The following is a 16,740-nucleotide window of genomic DNA, read 5'->3' on the forward strand; positions in this document are numbered from 1 at the left end:
AACAGAGGAATGCCATGGCAAAATATCATTAATAATGGAGTACATAATTTTTAGAGAATGAAAGTTTACGGGGGGTGGGGGGGTGTGTTTTAAAAAGCTGTATTTTTTAAACTAGTGACTTTTCATTGTCTTAAAACACAAACTGTGGTTTTAATCTCTTTGTACATATGATTCCAAGACTTAATCTGTGGATTTACCAGTATGAAATAAACATGGTCTCCCCAACTCAAAGTCTCAAAAAATTTATTTTGTTTTATACAGCATATTAGAAGTATAAATGTTTTTATAGGATAAATTCACAAAAACTAACTTCATAACATATCCCATAGCGTGGAAACACTGTCACAATATAACCCACACTTTATTTGAAAACTGACTATAATGTTGTATAGGACAGAGTGTATTCATAAATGCACATTTCACTTATTTTATTTTTAGCCACATACAAATGAAGGTGAGTTAAAGAATATCCAATGAGATACAAGCAAATGATTCATATATCCAATTCAACCAAACCATGACTTGTGATATTATTCAGTCAGTAGCATACTGCCACTGTAAACTTTTCCAGATCTGCCATCTATGATTTAATAAGTAAAACATTACTAGAATTAATTTAGAGATTTATGGTGTTATACTTTTCTCCCCTCCCCCCAACATGCTGTTACACAACATTTTTGCCAACAGTCTGCTATAAAAAAGGCTTAAAAATAAACCAATGAAACTAAGTCCACATTGACAGCATTAATCCAACAAAATAATAATTGTTACCAATAACTTATCATGCAATAAAAGTAGAATAAAAAAATAGCACAATGACTTCTGCTGTCAGCAAAATGTTGGCAATAAAGTCCCTTTTGACTGATAGATTTCCTCTTGCTGCACATCAATTCCTCTAATGTCAGAATTGTATTTTTTTTAGATGAGGTTGAAACAGTTGTAAGATTGATAAGTGCTGATGGAGCATGTGGATTACAACATTAGGAGTCAACCCAGCTTTGCTCCACTATGGCAGAAACCCTCTTCTCATATTCCCGCTTGTTTTCTTGATAGAGTTGTGCTGCCTGGCTATTTGCCGGGCTGTTGGGGTTTGGTTCATCCAGCAAGGACTACAGTAAAGAGAAAACGAGAAAACTGCTTAGAAAGCACACAGAGATAGATTTTGCCACATTCTTTTAAATAAATATGCATTATTGTAACTAAATATTTATTTACAATGATGCATTAAATAATCCTGGCATCATTTAATACACTAATCATTTTGTGCTACTCAGTATCACTTTTAAAAATATGTACATGTGGTAAAGTTTTTTAAAGTGGGGGATCAAATACTTATTTCCTCCAATGTACATGTAAAGAGTATTGAGTGGTCTCTTCAGTGGAGCTGTATATATTACTTAAGAGATATGTTAAATCAGTAGGTAAATCTTTGGTTAGGTCACATGACTACAAGACTGTTGAGTAAATTCAAAGTGGTTTTTAAATGCCAGCTTTTGTCTCCATCACTTTTTTGTTGTTAAATTCTCTCTTCTCTTATATACACTGTTAAACAATAGGAGATTTACACGTTTATTAGGGATGGTCTTGATAAATCTCAACTTTGGTAAGTGCCACAATGTCATTTGGAGCATTTACAGTAGATAGGTTCTTTAATGAAACTGGCCATCCCCTTGAAGTATCCCAGAAGTATGAACATTTCAGCCAATGGAATGAAACTGGGCACACAATTTTTTTTTAAACTAGAGCCAAATCCTAGACCAAACAAGTTTCAATAAAACAAAAATACCCTTTGTTGTGAACTATATGCAAGCATTCCAAAGGCAAAATATATACAAAGGCTGTACACATACATACACACAGAAATAAAACAATAATCAGCAGTTGCTTGTATTAGCTGTGCATAAGCACTGGTTACATCAGCCTTCCCTCCAAATCTCACTGAATAAATTACAATGTGACTTGGAAACAAAAATACAAAAAAATACACCACAAATCATCATTACCCACCTGGATAGATGTCAGAATAGAAGATACATCATAAGTAGGACTCCAGCGATTCTGAAGAATGTCTAAACATATACTGCCATCTGCGTAAACTGTAAAAATGTAGAAAAATAACAATGAAGGAACAAAGCACATTTGCATTATATTATATTGCATTTATCACATATTTATTTTTTTATTAAATATTTTGCACAAAACAATAACCAATCTGCATACAAATGCATAAAATGCCATACCATTGAGATGAGTTCAAGGACTGCAGAATACTTTGATTTTTAAACATTTTACTAACCAATAGGTGATTTGAATATGTAAAATTATATGAAAATCCCAAGATATGTATTTCATTTGCATTGGAATTGCTGTGAAACCCCCCAAAAAATATTTTTAAAGATCATATTATTCTATAAGCTTTAATTAAGTGCTGAACCACTCGGTCATTTTGTCATTTTAAATACTGTCAAGCTCACTTCCACTCCACTGAGGCAGCCAATGAGATTGATTGTCATTACAAAATCTACATAAACAAAATGCTAGCGCTCTAAAATTTATGTCTGGATTCTCAGAAATTAAATAAACTAAAAGCTACAAAACCCTCTAGCAGAACACGTAAATTAAAAATATTCAAATAGATATTACGATACTGTAACCTCAAACTACAACTCTAACAGACATTAGAAATAACCAACACAAACCTGAATTTCAGGCACAGCCATCAGTAGTTTTGCCTCTTATCAACGCATTCCTCAGAACATTGCTCGAATTTTCATGACCCTTAATAACACGATTTGAAGGTTCACACTTGATGAAGCTAGGGGGTTGGATTAAGTGCTTCTGTGCAAGAGATTCCATGGGATTTTCCCAGATTGAAATATTATACGAGTGGAAACCCTGGGAACTTGGAACAAAATTGGGACCTTCAAATAGTAAAAATACAATTCGGTTCATTATTAATCCGAGAAGAAAACTCCAATCACTTTCTCAAACCTTGAGTGTTTGGATTTATTTAGTTAGTAAGTATGTAGTTAGTAGTGTATGTCACGGATGGCTCCTCCCCCACGTCAATCAAATCTTTGTTTTCATTTTCTATGGACTTTGTTTTCATTTGGTTTCACTCCCCATCATTTAGTTCTCCTCCCATCATAGATTGATCAATTTGATCATGGTCACTCAGTGCCGGAAAACTGCACCGCATAAATGACAACGATTATGGATTTGCCCTTAAAAAAAATCTTACTGTTCTCAGCGAATACGTCCACCTCCTGATCACTCCTCATTACAGTGTAATTCATGGAACTCCGTTTACCCATGTATCCCTCATCCTTTTGCCATCCGCGAACCCAGTCACACTTGCCATTTCTGCTATAGCTTAAAATACTGCTATGACACCCGGTGTGGTCTCCTGCTGCTGTTGCCCATCCGCCTCAAGGTTCGACGTGTTGTGCGTTCAGAGATGCTCAAGGCATCTCCGCCCACAGAACTGCCGCAATTTTTCGGACCATTCTCTGTAAACCCTACAGATGGTTGTGCATGAAAATCCCAGTAGATCAGCAGTTTCAGAAATACTCAGACCAGCCCGTCTGGCACCAACAACCATGCAACATTCAAAGTCACTTCACTTTTCTTCCCCATTTTGAACTGCAGCAGATCTTCTTGGCCATGTCTACATGCCTAAATGCATCGAGTGATTGGCAGACTTGACATTTGCGTTAATGAGCAGTTGGACAGGTGTACCTAATAACTGGCCGGTGAGTGTATATACAGGCATGTTATTCATTGACAGTGTTGAACTCCATCTATATGGTGATAATACTCACTCAAACTACATCAGTTCAGCACTTAGCTATAGAGCAGGGCAAAAAAGGAAGAAAAACAGTTGGATGGCTAGAAACAGTAAAGTAAAGACCCTGAAACTGCATATTACTATCTAATAAACGTATTAAAAATTATTTATGTTAAGCCTAGGACACTGAGAAACAAATGCATGCCTTAACCTAGCTTTACAGTGTGGTGGCCATGTTACCTCCATATGAAAACTAAAACTTGTTCAGACAGGAAAACCAAGCATGTAATACCACTCTTATGGAGTCTTTACTGGCTTCCTTCAAGTTCTGCAATGACTACAATGTTTTCTTTATGATATTGAAAGCCCTTAATGGCCTGTCTTACTGATCTGTTAATGCATTATAGCCAATTCTGTCCACCCTCCCCAGCTTAAGCAGGCTCTTTACATTCTAGAAATATTATTCATTGATTTTTATATACATACATTTTAATTCAAATACATTTTTAAAAAGGTACATTTACATGTTTAATTTTTTCTTATTAAATGTTTAAATGTTTTGTAGTCCTTGAAACATTATCAATAATGTTTAACCATATCAATAATAATTTATTTATCCTTTATCTGTAAACATTTAAATTTCGAACTCAATTATATTATCATTGAGAAGACATTAATGAGTAATTAATACAGAAATTGAATTATTCCACATCTTGCAAATGGCATTGGCATTTACAAATAAAGTTCCATTTGTATATAATGTAGTAAAAATTTTAATGTAGCCCACAAGGTTTCTGAAGCAATGGGATATTTCAGAGGAACATCCTTCATTAGTTGTGCTAAGTGCTTTTATTTCCCCACTGTCCACGAGGGGGAGCTACGAGTACTCATGCAGCGTTTGTGAGCATCACTAATGAGGGGGACTGATGCAGAACTCTAGATAAGTTTGTACAAAGCGATTTCAGTTTATATTCAAATGTAGATTGCATTTGAGTTTATCTTCATCTGCTGATGAACAATTGCTGCCATTTTGCTTCCACAGACATCTGGACCTGGTACTGCAGAGCTAATATACTTTCTTAACAAATGTGTTTTCTTTTATTTTTTCTCTCAGTTACTTGATGGCTTTTGGCCTTTTTATTGGGAAGCTGATTGGGAGTGATGAAAGACCTTTGTTTTCGCTGCATCAAATGCACTCTATGTATGCACTTACTAAGTATGAATTAGAAGCCATATTTATGAGTGGCTTCACATATAATATGAACATCAGATAAAACAACTCACCATTTGGGTGAAACATTTTGGAGATAAATCGGACTGTAGGAGGTTTGTTAGGATATTCTTCTGAAAATTCTATCACAAGCTTAAATGTTCCTGCAAGAAAGACACCAGACAAAAACAAAAGGCTTGTGAATGATTTGTGAATGATTTTAAGCCATGATTTGGAACCAAATTCAGTGTTCACCACATATGTTATTTAATTATATTTGTCTGTAGATACACCGAAAGTTATTGTTAGGTTAATGAGGTTGCCCATCATGAATGGTCGTAGTAATTTGTAATACTGCCATGTCTGCAATATTTGTTAATAATTGAGAAGCAGGCAAAACAAAAAAGCATTTTTCCTGCAGGGTAAACTGTCCAACATCAGAAAGACTAAAGAATGGGGAGGGGTGGAGAAGGCTGTGGCTGCTATTGGGAGCTGTAACTGAGGTGCAGAGGATTAATGATTAATTTTATAATGTCAAATTTATGCAATTAATATGATCCTTAAAAAGTACTCAATTGCTTTCAACTGTGTATTTTACAAAACATAAATTTACAGATGAAATATTGTCAGATAATATTAACTAACAGGTTCACAAGGAGAGGATACTGCCCAAGAGAAAAACACATACATTACATTTCTGAATAGCAGATAATCATTATTATACTTTATAGATAATTATGTGGTTTCAGATAGAAAATATATGACTACGGCTTACCATCCTCAAAAGGTGTTCCCACAGGTCTAGGAAAAAGAAAACATCTGGTTACTTTACCTAGTATGATATCAAAACATGACTTGGCATTACAGCAGCTACAAAGCACTGCACATACAATTTTAGTTATGTATAATAAATAATGTTTAATTGCTCTTAACAGTTCAACAAAAATGCCTTTCACTACTCACCCAAAAATAACTGCATTCCATAGCATGATATTATTTTCTGATGGAGCACCACTCACACCCGTTGGTGGATCTTCTTGAAGTCTGAGAACATTATTAAACAAGTTAAATATATTTGTGCCAGTCTCATATGGCCAGTTTCACTACAAAGCCTTTGGTCCAACATTCATAATATTAGCATTGCAAATAAGGATTTCTTTTAACATGCTTGCCAAGGTTCTTTGTGACAAAATACATTATATTCAATAAAATTATCAACTGAATCATGGGAAAAGCATGACCAAGTATTTTTACTTTGCATTATAATAGAAATGCTGAAAAAATAATTGTTTTTCTTAATTTAACACCTCTATAACTTGTTCTCCGAAGATGCATAAGACCATTTATTAATAATCTTCTTGGCTTGATAACCCCTTCAATGTTTTATTTTCAAATAGTATGCTACACTATGCAATGCATAAAAAAATCTAAATCCAGTCTAGTCACAGATTACTTGACAAAAAAGCAAAGTGTTAGGAAGGAGGTCAAACAACCAGACAGTTTATCTCTTGACTGCACGTTCAGAGATCCCCCCCCCCCCCCAATAGTGGGTATAATCAAGGACTTAACCATAGAAGCTAAAATAACCGATTTGACATCAAGTCACATCAGATTATAGGTGTTGTCCATTGTGAACCTGGGCAGAAACTCCAGTATGTAAATATGAAAGACAGTCTAAATACTAAATTACCAAAACGCCGCATTACGACCTGCGAAAAGAATGTCAAATCTATCTTGCCAGAACCCGCAACACAGCTTTATGAACGAGAACACATACGCTTGTCGCATCAGCTGACATTAGCCATCTCCTCCATGAGTGTAATAAGGACCACCACTACGGTTCACTGTCCAACAAAATAACTAATAGGTACATTAACTAGATTGCTACAAAGCTGGGTCATAATTTAATCAAGCAATAGCTGAATAGCTGAACTATATTTGTTTAATAGGACAACTAGTTAGCTGCTGAGACTTCCCTGCTAAACTAGCTTGCTACGTAGCTAACTCAAAACCAACCCACCCAGTTTACCAAGCTCTCCACTTTCAATGTCCACTTACTTCTGGCTACGAAAAACGTTATTAGAAAACAGATCAATGTAGCCAGAAACAAACATATGGAATAAAACATTTTCTGAAAAAATAAAAGTGGTACATTGAGAGCTAGCTAGCCAGCTAGCTATTTGACCGGCTAGCCATACATTTCAAGTGCTATTCGAGCAAAGCGCTAGCTGGCTAGCTGAGCTAGGAATCTAAATAGCAGACTCCACTAAGGAACACAAAAACACAAAATACATATTTTCATACCGTTTGAAGTCTCTCATTAGTCGCCTGCGTGCGGGGGTTGACATGATTCAAAAACCCGAAATTATATTAAGTCATATAATGGGCAGGAGCCTGAAATAAAGGAGCGATTCAAGGATAGGTAGCAGGCTAGCGAGACCCTGGTTTTTCTCTTCTAAACAACCCGTGACGTCATACCCCGCCCCCATTGTAGGCTGTTAGCAATATACAGAAACGTTTAGTTAACGTGTTCCTCACTCAGTTTTATTCCACATAATGCACATTGATTTGATTGTAGACAAAACAAGGCTAAGTGCATAAATAAGTAGGTTGCATCACTCCAAATAATGAATGCCGTTACCCAAACAGGTAAGTGGAACTTGTGAGATATTGCAGCTATTATTTGCTGTGTCCGACTGTTTTCGATGTACTAATTTTTTGCTTTCGTCATCGTTTTGTGGTTTATTTAGCTAGTATTTAGTATTATATGAACCCTGCAACAGCAACATAGTACGGACTGCTCCTTGATTATGATGATGGTAATCACTGCGCGATTAGATTCGTAGTTTAGATCTTAGTAGCCTGTTGTATAGCATGCAGTAAGAATTGCACTCAGAATTGGTTATATGATTAAAATCAGCACAAAAGTAATACTTATTGAATCGAGGGAGTATAACTAAGCCCAAGCTAACATATTAAACATTAAAAGAATAGTTTGAATTATTAAGGTATGCTGTAAGTCTCAACAACCCGAAGACAAGTAAGACAGTTTGAGGTAAAGAAATCTGTAGCGAGGAGGACAAGACTGCAAATAAGATTATCAGCATCTATCAGCTGCACTGATCTAAAGTGAGTTTGTCTTATCATGAATAAGATTTGACTTATTTGGTCAGAACTAAACAATATGGGCAAAAGTCAGGGGACCGCCCTCCTAATTATTTACTTCAAAAATGTATTTAATTTTCAATTGCAAACAGATGGAAATTGAAATCAAGAAGCATCATTAGCTTCTAGACCAACAATTGCTAGCATAGGTGAAAGGCACATGGCATCCATGGTATGATCCCACAAAAGGTTTGATCAGTTTTCAGTGGTGATGGAGAGTTTTTTGTTGTCATGACATGCTTGATTCAATCAATCAGATGTTTGATACTATCTTAGTATTGGAGCTAGATGTTTAAGATTGGAACTATGTAGAGTAAGGATTGGACTTGGACAGCCATTAAATATTTTTTATCTAGTATTAAAGATATTTTATTTTAAACATTTCTTTTGAACTGAATGTGTCACAGCCCTCCACAAACTGCCTAAAACATATTACATTTACATTTTCAGCATTTAGCAGTGAATCCTATCAGTTTTCTCATAGACTGTATCCTAGCCAGTACTACAGTAGGTTGGACATCAAGATACCAGTGAAATGGAATACTGTTTAAATAGAGGAATCAATGTTGATACATAGAATGATAAATTAATAGAAGCACTGTGTCCGTCAACAATGAGTGCAATAACAAACAATATAAAAATACATGCTACAGTATTAGTTACCCAACAATAGTATTAATTTCATGAGTGCCCAGTATAGGATAAATGGTCATTTAAATATTCCACAAATAGATAGTCTTCAGACGGTGTTTGAAGACTGCAAGGGATTCTACTTTCTCAACAACGAGTGTAAGTTCGTTCCATGGCATGGTGTTTCAAGCTAAGCCACACTTGAGGTTCAAAGTACTCAAAGTATGTTTCAGGCTTTTGTAATTACTCAGGGTTTACTCAATATCTTGGCAAAGGCCAAGTAACACAATTTGAACCAAAAATGGTTTTAGTGCTCTAGAGTTCCTAATAGGAAAATACTTGCAGCAAGTAGGTTTCTAAATCCAAATAGAGAATAACTTCATCGGATATTGCATGATATTTGCTTATTGTAATTTGGTATGGGTCTCTTCCATAAAGCAGTGATCAGCAAATGACAGCAATAAATAATAAATTACTACAAGTAATAATAATTAAAGGGACAGTGTGTACAAATGAAAAGTCTGGGGTGGGTGGATGGTTAATCAGTCCTGTGGCATATAGAGTGGAGGATAGGGTTAGCAGAGGTTACAGCTTTGAGGCAAAAATCTATATTTTAGTCTGTAATTATGGGATTTGATTGCCCTGTACTGCTTGCCAGATGGTAGAGGGTCAAACGGCCAAGTGTCTGCGTCTGATGATGCTGCTAGCTCTATTCTTAAGTTGGCTAGCATAGACACTGTCCAGGTTTAGTAGGTCATTCCCAATGACATTGTACTGGTACACCCAATGTGACCTGTGTCCTGTATTGGGGTTCGCAGTTAGCTAAATTATATCCTACACCACTTCCTCCAAGATTTGGAAGAGCAAGCATTTTCTGATCTCTCTGTAGGACATCAATAGCCTCAGCTTTGGTCAAGAAATAGCATTGTCGACATAGATGTCTTCCTCTATGAATTTTCGGACATTAGTTCTGTATTCACTTTCTGCCTCCTTTGCTGCAATCCTCAGCCCATAAATCGCCACAGCCAGAGAGGGACTGTTGCCGAAGACATGCATCCTCATTCGATAGTCCACTAAGTTTTAGTGAGGTCATTATCTTCATACCACAGGAGGTGGAGATAATTTCTGTAATCTTCCTGCACTACAAAGCAGTGGAACATCTGGTCGATGTCAGCTGTGATGGCGAACAGTTCTTTCCTAAAACGAAGCAGCATGCCCAAAAGGGTGTTGTTTAGGTCTGGGCCTGAGAGCAGTACATCGTTGAGGGACACTCCATCAACCTGCGCACTTGAGTCAAGCACCACATGTATTTCCTGGCTGTTGTGGATGATATACACCAAATATTGGGAGATACCAGTTCTCTTTGTCCTTGTTATAATGTGGTGCGAGCTCTGCATGTCGGTTGTCAAGAATTTTCTTCAAGAATTCAACAATGTGTGCTTTCATTTCCGGTTTCTTATTGAGCGTACGTCAAAGGGACCTAAGCTGCTGGTAGGCGTAAGAACGATTGTCGGGAAGTGTGCATCTGGGTGTTCAGAATGGAAGTAGTGCAACCCAACCGTTAGTGTCATCTTTGAAGAATTCTTCCATCTTCTTCAGGAAGACCATGTCCTCAACAGAATGGGCGAGCTGGATGTCTTTATCGGTGCGACACAGCCTGTCCTATTTCTATAGTTGTGGACTTTTTGTGTGCGTGAGCAGATGGCAGTGCATTGGAGATGGTTTTGACTTGGCTCAAACTGAAGTCCTCTTTCACACTGAAACGACTTTCACAAAGAGTGAGATAGCTCCAAGGTTGCTTGTGGGGTCGAAAACATAAATTCTTCCTTTAATTCAGCTATGTCGAATTGAGCTGCTGCTGACTCCATCACCTCTGCTTTAGCCATGGCTGCATCAACATCCTTTTGAAGATTGAGTATATCGAGAGTTGCTTCTAGACGGGCCTTTTCAACTTTAATGCTCATCTCCTTTTTGGCATAGGCTAATCTAGCCTTTGCTGCCCGAGCTTCTGCTTGTGCTTCCACCAAGGAACAGGCGCAAAGATACTCGGCACACAAATCACAATATGCAAATTAACCAGAAACAGAATCCCTCATAGCAGGCACATTGAAATTGGTTAGTCGCCATTCTAAATGAAATTGAGTTAGAGTCATTATATTATCATCACATACATTAGATATCTCAAAATTACTACAACAATAGACTCGCTTGTATTGCCGCTCGGCGGGGTAGAAAGGGGTAGATGGTTTCAGGTTGCAGGTTACTATGCCTTATTTGCTTCATGAACATTTCTTCCTTTCGCTAGTTGGGTCAACACGGTGAACTACACAAACCTGCGCCCTCTATAGGCCTGAAAAAACACTTTATTAAGAGACCCTGCAGTACAGACATGCTGAGCCAACCTCACCATCTGATGCAAATCTTTAGACACAGTGACTGTGTAGCTGGTAGCTTGTTATGCAGTAGGTGAAGATGCTGTCAATGGTGCTGAAGTATAAGTTCCCTAGAAATTTGAGTGAACCTAGGGCTCAACACACAGCTCTGCATGGCTTCCCATGTTCAGGATTAGAACAGAAAAAGTGAGGTCTTCTATTTCTGTTGCACTGTGATTGATTTTGATCAAGGTCATAATCTAGGGGCAAACGGTTGCTTCACTGGTGACCTCTTGGCACCGGGATTGTAGCGAATTTAAAGAATATTAAGAAAACAGCTCGTAGTGAGAGACCGAATATGTTAGTAAATACCTCTGCTAATTGGTTGGCACAAGCTTTCGATATCCATCTGGCCACTCCATCTGTATTTACTTTATGGACACTGACTTTCTGCAGGGTGGATGTAACTTGGAGGTGCTTTAGAACCAGTGTGCACTCAGCAGCTGCTGCATTTTGGGTGTCAAGTCAGGCAAATAAACAGGACATCCAGTATGTTGGTGTCATTACTTAGCTGCAGTGGTGTTCAGTCAGTGCCTTAATGTCATATCACGTGCTGCAGTTGTTCTCAAAGTATATCTCAACGGACAGTGTTTTGCACTCAGTATCAATGATGCCTGTGTCAAGGATCCCTCAAAGTTCTTTGTAGGCCTGTTGGTTATCTGACTTGAAAGCCACATTGTCAAGTTTAGCGCTGCTGCACCTTCGCTGTGAGCGTTTAAGTCTTGGTTTGTTCCTACATTTCCTTTCTAGTTCTGATTAATATTCTTGTGTTTCATTATGTCTAACCCTCATTTATTCCTCATAATAAATCTTGCTCTTCTCAGTGTATGCATTCACGCTCAATGTCACACACATTACATTCTTTAAGCAATGCTATACATCATTCATCCATGGCTTCTGGTAGGTGAACACTTATTGTCTTTTGTGTGAGAACATCCACTCTTACGTACTCTTACGCATACGTATTTGTGTCCTAGGACAGATATAACATTCATTCAGATCCAATTCCTGTGCAAACAAAAGCAACAGAACAGACAATAGACATGCAAACATATCAGACTAGGGGCAGGCAAAAAGGCAACAGATTACAGGCATGGGTCAAACACAAAAGCAAACGCTAAGTACAAAAGACAGCATGTTATAACCACAAGATTGGGCTTAATGAAACTTTGCAAAGACAAACTGAAGTATTTATAGACAGATTAAACTAGACAGAGATGGATGAATGAATAGGAATCTGTAAGACTTTTGTGCATTTCACAAAAGTGTGTGAAGCCCGTAATTGTATCTTTACCAACTGTTGCCCACAAAAATGTCAGCATACTTTGAGGAGTGTGTTATTTGCTTAATTCAGGCATACCACTCTGTGTCAATACGTAAGTGACCCGTGTGGCAGCTGGCTTTCACTCTACATCTTTGCTCGTGTGAGCCTGCCTAGGGTGCTCTGGAGCTGGCCATGGTGCTAAATCTATAAAAGCATCAATGGACCTTTGTTGTTGGACCACCGCCTAAGTACATGCAAGATGGCAGAGATTCCTGATCATCTATCGCTGGCTGACACAAATGAGGCAGGAGCAGCATAAATAGTACCTGTCAGCCTCTATCTGGGAGACACGTGGAAAAGTCAAGTCAAATTTATTTATATAGAGCTTTTTACAACACGTGTTGTCTCAAAGCAGCTTTATACAATTGATCCCTAATGAGCAAGCCAGAGGCGACAGTGGCGAGGAAAAACTCCCTATGATGGTGGGGATTAGGAAGAAACCTCGGGAGGACCAAGACTTAAAAAGGAACCCATCCTCCATTGGGCGGCCCGCTAGCAGAAGTCCGTATTTGTATTCCAAATGTATTTCTATAGTTATAGTTGCAGTTCTAATTCCAGGCCAAGTAGTCACAGTCCCTTCAATGCAGATGGTGAGCCTCATGTGGCTCAGTGATTAGCATATGCCCGGCAGGCTGATCTATAGCGACATAACTAAAGGGAGAGGTTCAAAGATGAACACAGTCATGAGGGCTCACTGAGACATTGTTTTCCAGCCTAGCAGAGGTGGGGACTCGAGTCACATGACTTGGACTCGAGTCAGACTCGAGTCATTAATATTAAGACTTTTGACTTGACTTGAAAAAATATTCAGAGACTTAGACTTGACTTGGACTTTTACACCAATAACTTGGGACTTGAATTGGACTTGAACCTGTTTACTTGCAAAGACTTGATTTTTTTTACCCCAAATCTAAATTTTAAAACGCATATTAATATTTATAAAGTGCGCCCCATTAATTTCATTTCCGTCCTTCTGACGCAGACCGGTGTTACACCAGATTCTGTGACCGTCGAGTTTTGTGACCACAGGGGGCGCCATTTCACAGTTTCTGTTCAGAGGCACAAACGCTTTACGAATGCTACGTAAACTACGCTGATGCACTTTCTTTACTCGTTTTGTTGGTGTCCACGAGCCAAAATATGACAGATGTTTATTTTTACATTTTATCGTCTCTTAATTACATAAATGTACTTAAACAAGATTTACCATCCCCTCACCATTACAGCCAACAAAGAAATCATGAATGGGATGTACAGGTGAGCCTTTTTAACTGGGGTCACCAATTCTGACGGCAGCCATCAGAATATGTGACCCCACTGAATCTCCAGGTAACAATAGTAGCCTACACCGTGACCCCACAATAACAGAAAACAATGAAAAAATAACCCTAACCTTTTATTAGTCTATATTTAAACATTTTATCCAAATGTTTAGAATAACCATTCGTAATGACAGCATCTTGCTTACGATGAAGCTTGTTATTTTCGTGTAAAATGATGTAACGAAACATTCTTGTTTAAGTACATTTATGTAATTAAGAGAAGATAAAATGTAAATGATCTGTCATCTTTTGGCTGGCGGACACCAACAAAACGAGTAAAGAAACGCATCAGCGTAGCATTCGTAAAGCGCTGGTGCCTGTAAAAAAAAAAAGACTCGAAAGGACTTGAAATTCCAAGTTTCAGACTTGGGACTTGACTTGACTGTTGCCTGTCTTGACTCGAGACTTGACTTGAGTTGACTGTCTTTGCTTGAGACTTGACTCAGGACTTGAGGATAAAGACTTGGACTTACTTGAGACTTGCAAAACACTGACTTGGTCCCACCTCTGCAGCCTAGTCATTGTCACAACTAGAGTGTGATATGGCTAGATGACAGCATCAACTTCTCAGATTACCAGAAGTCTCAACGACTGCGGGCCCCGGTGCCCCACACCTTCACAAGTAGAATATTAACTGAAGGCTTGATTAAATAGGTGAGTCTTAAGTGTAGATTTTAAAGATTGGAACTGTCAGAATCTCGGATCGGAGCTGGAAGGCTATTCCATAACTGAGGGGCTTTAAAGAGAAAGCTCTGTCTCCGGCTGTAGTCTTACTAATTTTTGGAACTAAGAGAAATCTTATAACCCAGGCAAGATGGGTTATAGTATGCAATGAGTTCACTCAGATAATGTGGAACAAGACCATTTAATGCCTGATTGGCAGTCATGGCCTGGTGGTTAGGGAACTGGTCTTGTGACCGGAGGGTCGTGGGTTCAATTCCCAGACCTGAGGCCATGACTGAGGTGCCCCTGAGCAAGGCCCTTAACCCTCAATTGCTCACTTGTATAAAAAAAAAATGAGATAAAAATGTAAGTCGCTCTGGATACTTTATTTAAGTATTTTATTTAATAATAAATAAAATACTTTATTTATCCTAAAAGGAAAGAAGGAATACATAATATTAAATAGTAATAATAATAAATAATGATAATATAGAAGAAATACATTTGTTTTGCATTTTTATTGTAGGTAGATCATTTTGACTTGGTCATCTTATGAGTAGCTCGCAAGCTGAAAAAGTGTGGGCACCCCTGGTGTAGAGCATCCAATTAGAAGACCATTACAGTAGTCCAAACTTGATGAGACAAAAGTATGGACCAGCTTCTCTGCATCAGCTAACGAAAGTAAATGTCACATCTTAGCGATATTACGTAAATGGAAAAAGGCAGTCTTAGTGACGTTGCATATATGTGTGTCAAATGAAAAGATCCGAATCAATACCTCAAATCAATTTAGGTGTTAGCCTACTGAAAAGCCATCTAGGCTAAGGGGAATATCAGCCCAATTGCTTCTAACAGCTTTGGGTCCAAGAATCAACACCTCGGTCTTATCGGAAATTAGTAAATCACTAACACTAAGAGGAAATCACTAACATTTTTGCTGTCCATTAGACAGCTCAGTCAACCCTGCTGCTGCGTAGAACCAGAATCAGCTGCCATGCCTAGATCTGACTATGGTCCCTTTGCCACATTCCCTTTATGAAAGTGAACCCTTAAGTGAAGCCACGGCACAAGCGCAAAAAGACAAACCCAGGAAGCCAGTACAAACACCTTCTAAGATCAGGGTGGGCCATGATTTATTTCCCCCTTTGGCACTCACAGCATACACAATCAAATTTGCATTCAACATAATTATAATAATAATTATTATTATTTTTTAATATGCCCAAGTGTCCCCCCCATAAACAAACAATAAACCAACCATATCCCCTACATATATAAACAATAAATCCAGTGTGATTTATACACTTACAAACGCTTACAGATCCATTTAACAATTCCAGATTTTAATATACTTTGTTTTTTAAACAGGTTTGGGCAGGAGGGGTTGAAAGTCATGACAAGGCATGAGACTCAGCAGCCCCAACTTTTAAATCCCGCTGCTCACCACTTGACGATGAGTTAGGCGGTGTAAATATGTTCTTTGCCTTCGATCTAAATGTCTGTTTGAATGCTAGTTTCTCTGGAACAGTCTAGACAGCAAAAAGCCGATGGCAGCAACCATCCAAAAAAAGACCATGGAAGAAGATGTGGTGAACTTTCCACCATGCTATCTTCACCTCTTTTTCTATCCCTCCTCCTAATTGACGGATCATCCCATACCTAGGGTGTGTATCACTAGGGTCAATATAGATCTTAGGGAAAGCCTAAATTATTCCCACTGTTTTCAGGAAACTCTGTTTCGGCATTTTTTATACAGCTCAGATACAGGGTTGCCAACTTTTCAAGATCGCTTGAAGTGAGACTTGAACCTGGAGTGGGTGGCGAACGTAATTTGTTGTTATCGGGGCAGTGTAAAATGGACAAAATTTATTATTATTATATCGCGATCGTTCGATCGCCTGTGGTTGGCGCCAGAGCGAACTAGTAACTTTTTAGTCTAAGGGCGTACTCACACTAGGCTCTGTGATCCGGGCCCGGGCACGGTTGCCTGCCGAAGCACGGTTCGTTTGGCTAGTGTGAGCGCTCCAACCGGGCCCGGATCAGTTAACCGTGCTCGGGCCCGCTTTGAAGAGGTGGGCCAGGGCACGATTCATGTGGACTCGGGCACGGTTCGCTTCTAGTGTGAGCGCTATCCGTGCCCGGGCCCGCTTGGTGCCTCGCCTGATTGGTTCATTTCGCTGGAACTCAAACATGACGTCAGTGATGCG

General features: G+C 38.5%; 2 protein-coding genes across 2 annotated transcripts in view; one reads left to right on the plus strand and one right to left on the minus strand.

Annotated features, from left to right (window-relative positions):
* Positions 1–226: 226 nt before the first annotated feature.
* On the minus strand, positions 227–7,468 carry ube2b (ubiquitin-conjugating enzyme E2B (RAD6 homolog)). The gene is made up of 6 exons (XM_076979363.1): positions 7,302–7,468; positions 5,961–6,041; positions 5,773–5,798; positions 5,072–5,161; positions 2,008–2,096; positions 227–1,109 (listed from the first exon to the last, which is right to left on the minus strand). The coding sequence occupies exons 1-6, from the start codon at positions 7,343–7,345 to the stop codon at positions 981–983; spliced, it is 459 nt and encodes a 152-aa protein (XP_076835478.1). The 5' UTR covers positions 7,346–7,468; the 3' UTR covers positions 227–980.
* A 52-nt stretch (positions 7,469–7,520) lies between these two features.
* Positions 7,521–16,740, plus strand: part of ppp2cab (protein phosphatase 2 catalytic subunit alpha b) — a 30,451-nt gene continuing 21,231 nt past the window's right edge. The window contains exon 1 of the mRNA XM_076979362.1: positions 7,521–7,646. Coding sequence (XP_076835477.1) covers positions 7,629–7,646 — 18 coding nt within the window. The 5' untranslated portion in view covers positions 7,521–7,628. The remainder of the gene's footprint in view (positions 7,647–16,740) is intronic.

This window comes from Brachyhypopomus gauderio, chromosome 18 (genome assembly GCF_052324685.1).
Source record: "Brachyhypopomus gauderio isolate BG-103 chromosome 18, BGAUD_0.2, whole genome shotgun sequence".
NCBI lineage: Eukaryota > Metazoa > Chordata > Actinopteri > Gymnotiformes > Hypopomidae > Brachyhypopomus > Brachyhypopomus gauderio.

Excerpts from the sequence above, each read along its gene's own strand:
- ube2b (XM_076979363.1), bottom strand. The coding sequence starts at position 7,345 with ATGTCAACCCCCGCACGCAGGCGACTAATGAGAGACTTCAAACG. Across the intron at positions 6,042-7,301 it reads CTAATGAGAGACTTCAAACG|ACTTCAAGAAGATCCACCAA; the intron begins GTATGAAAATAT and ends TAATGTTCTCAG. Across the intron at positions 1,110-2,007 it reads CTATTCTGACATCTATCCAG|TCCTTGCTGGATGAACCAAA; the intron begins GTGGGTAATGAT and ends TCTTTACTGTAG.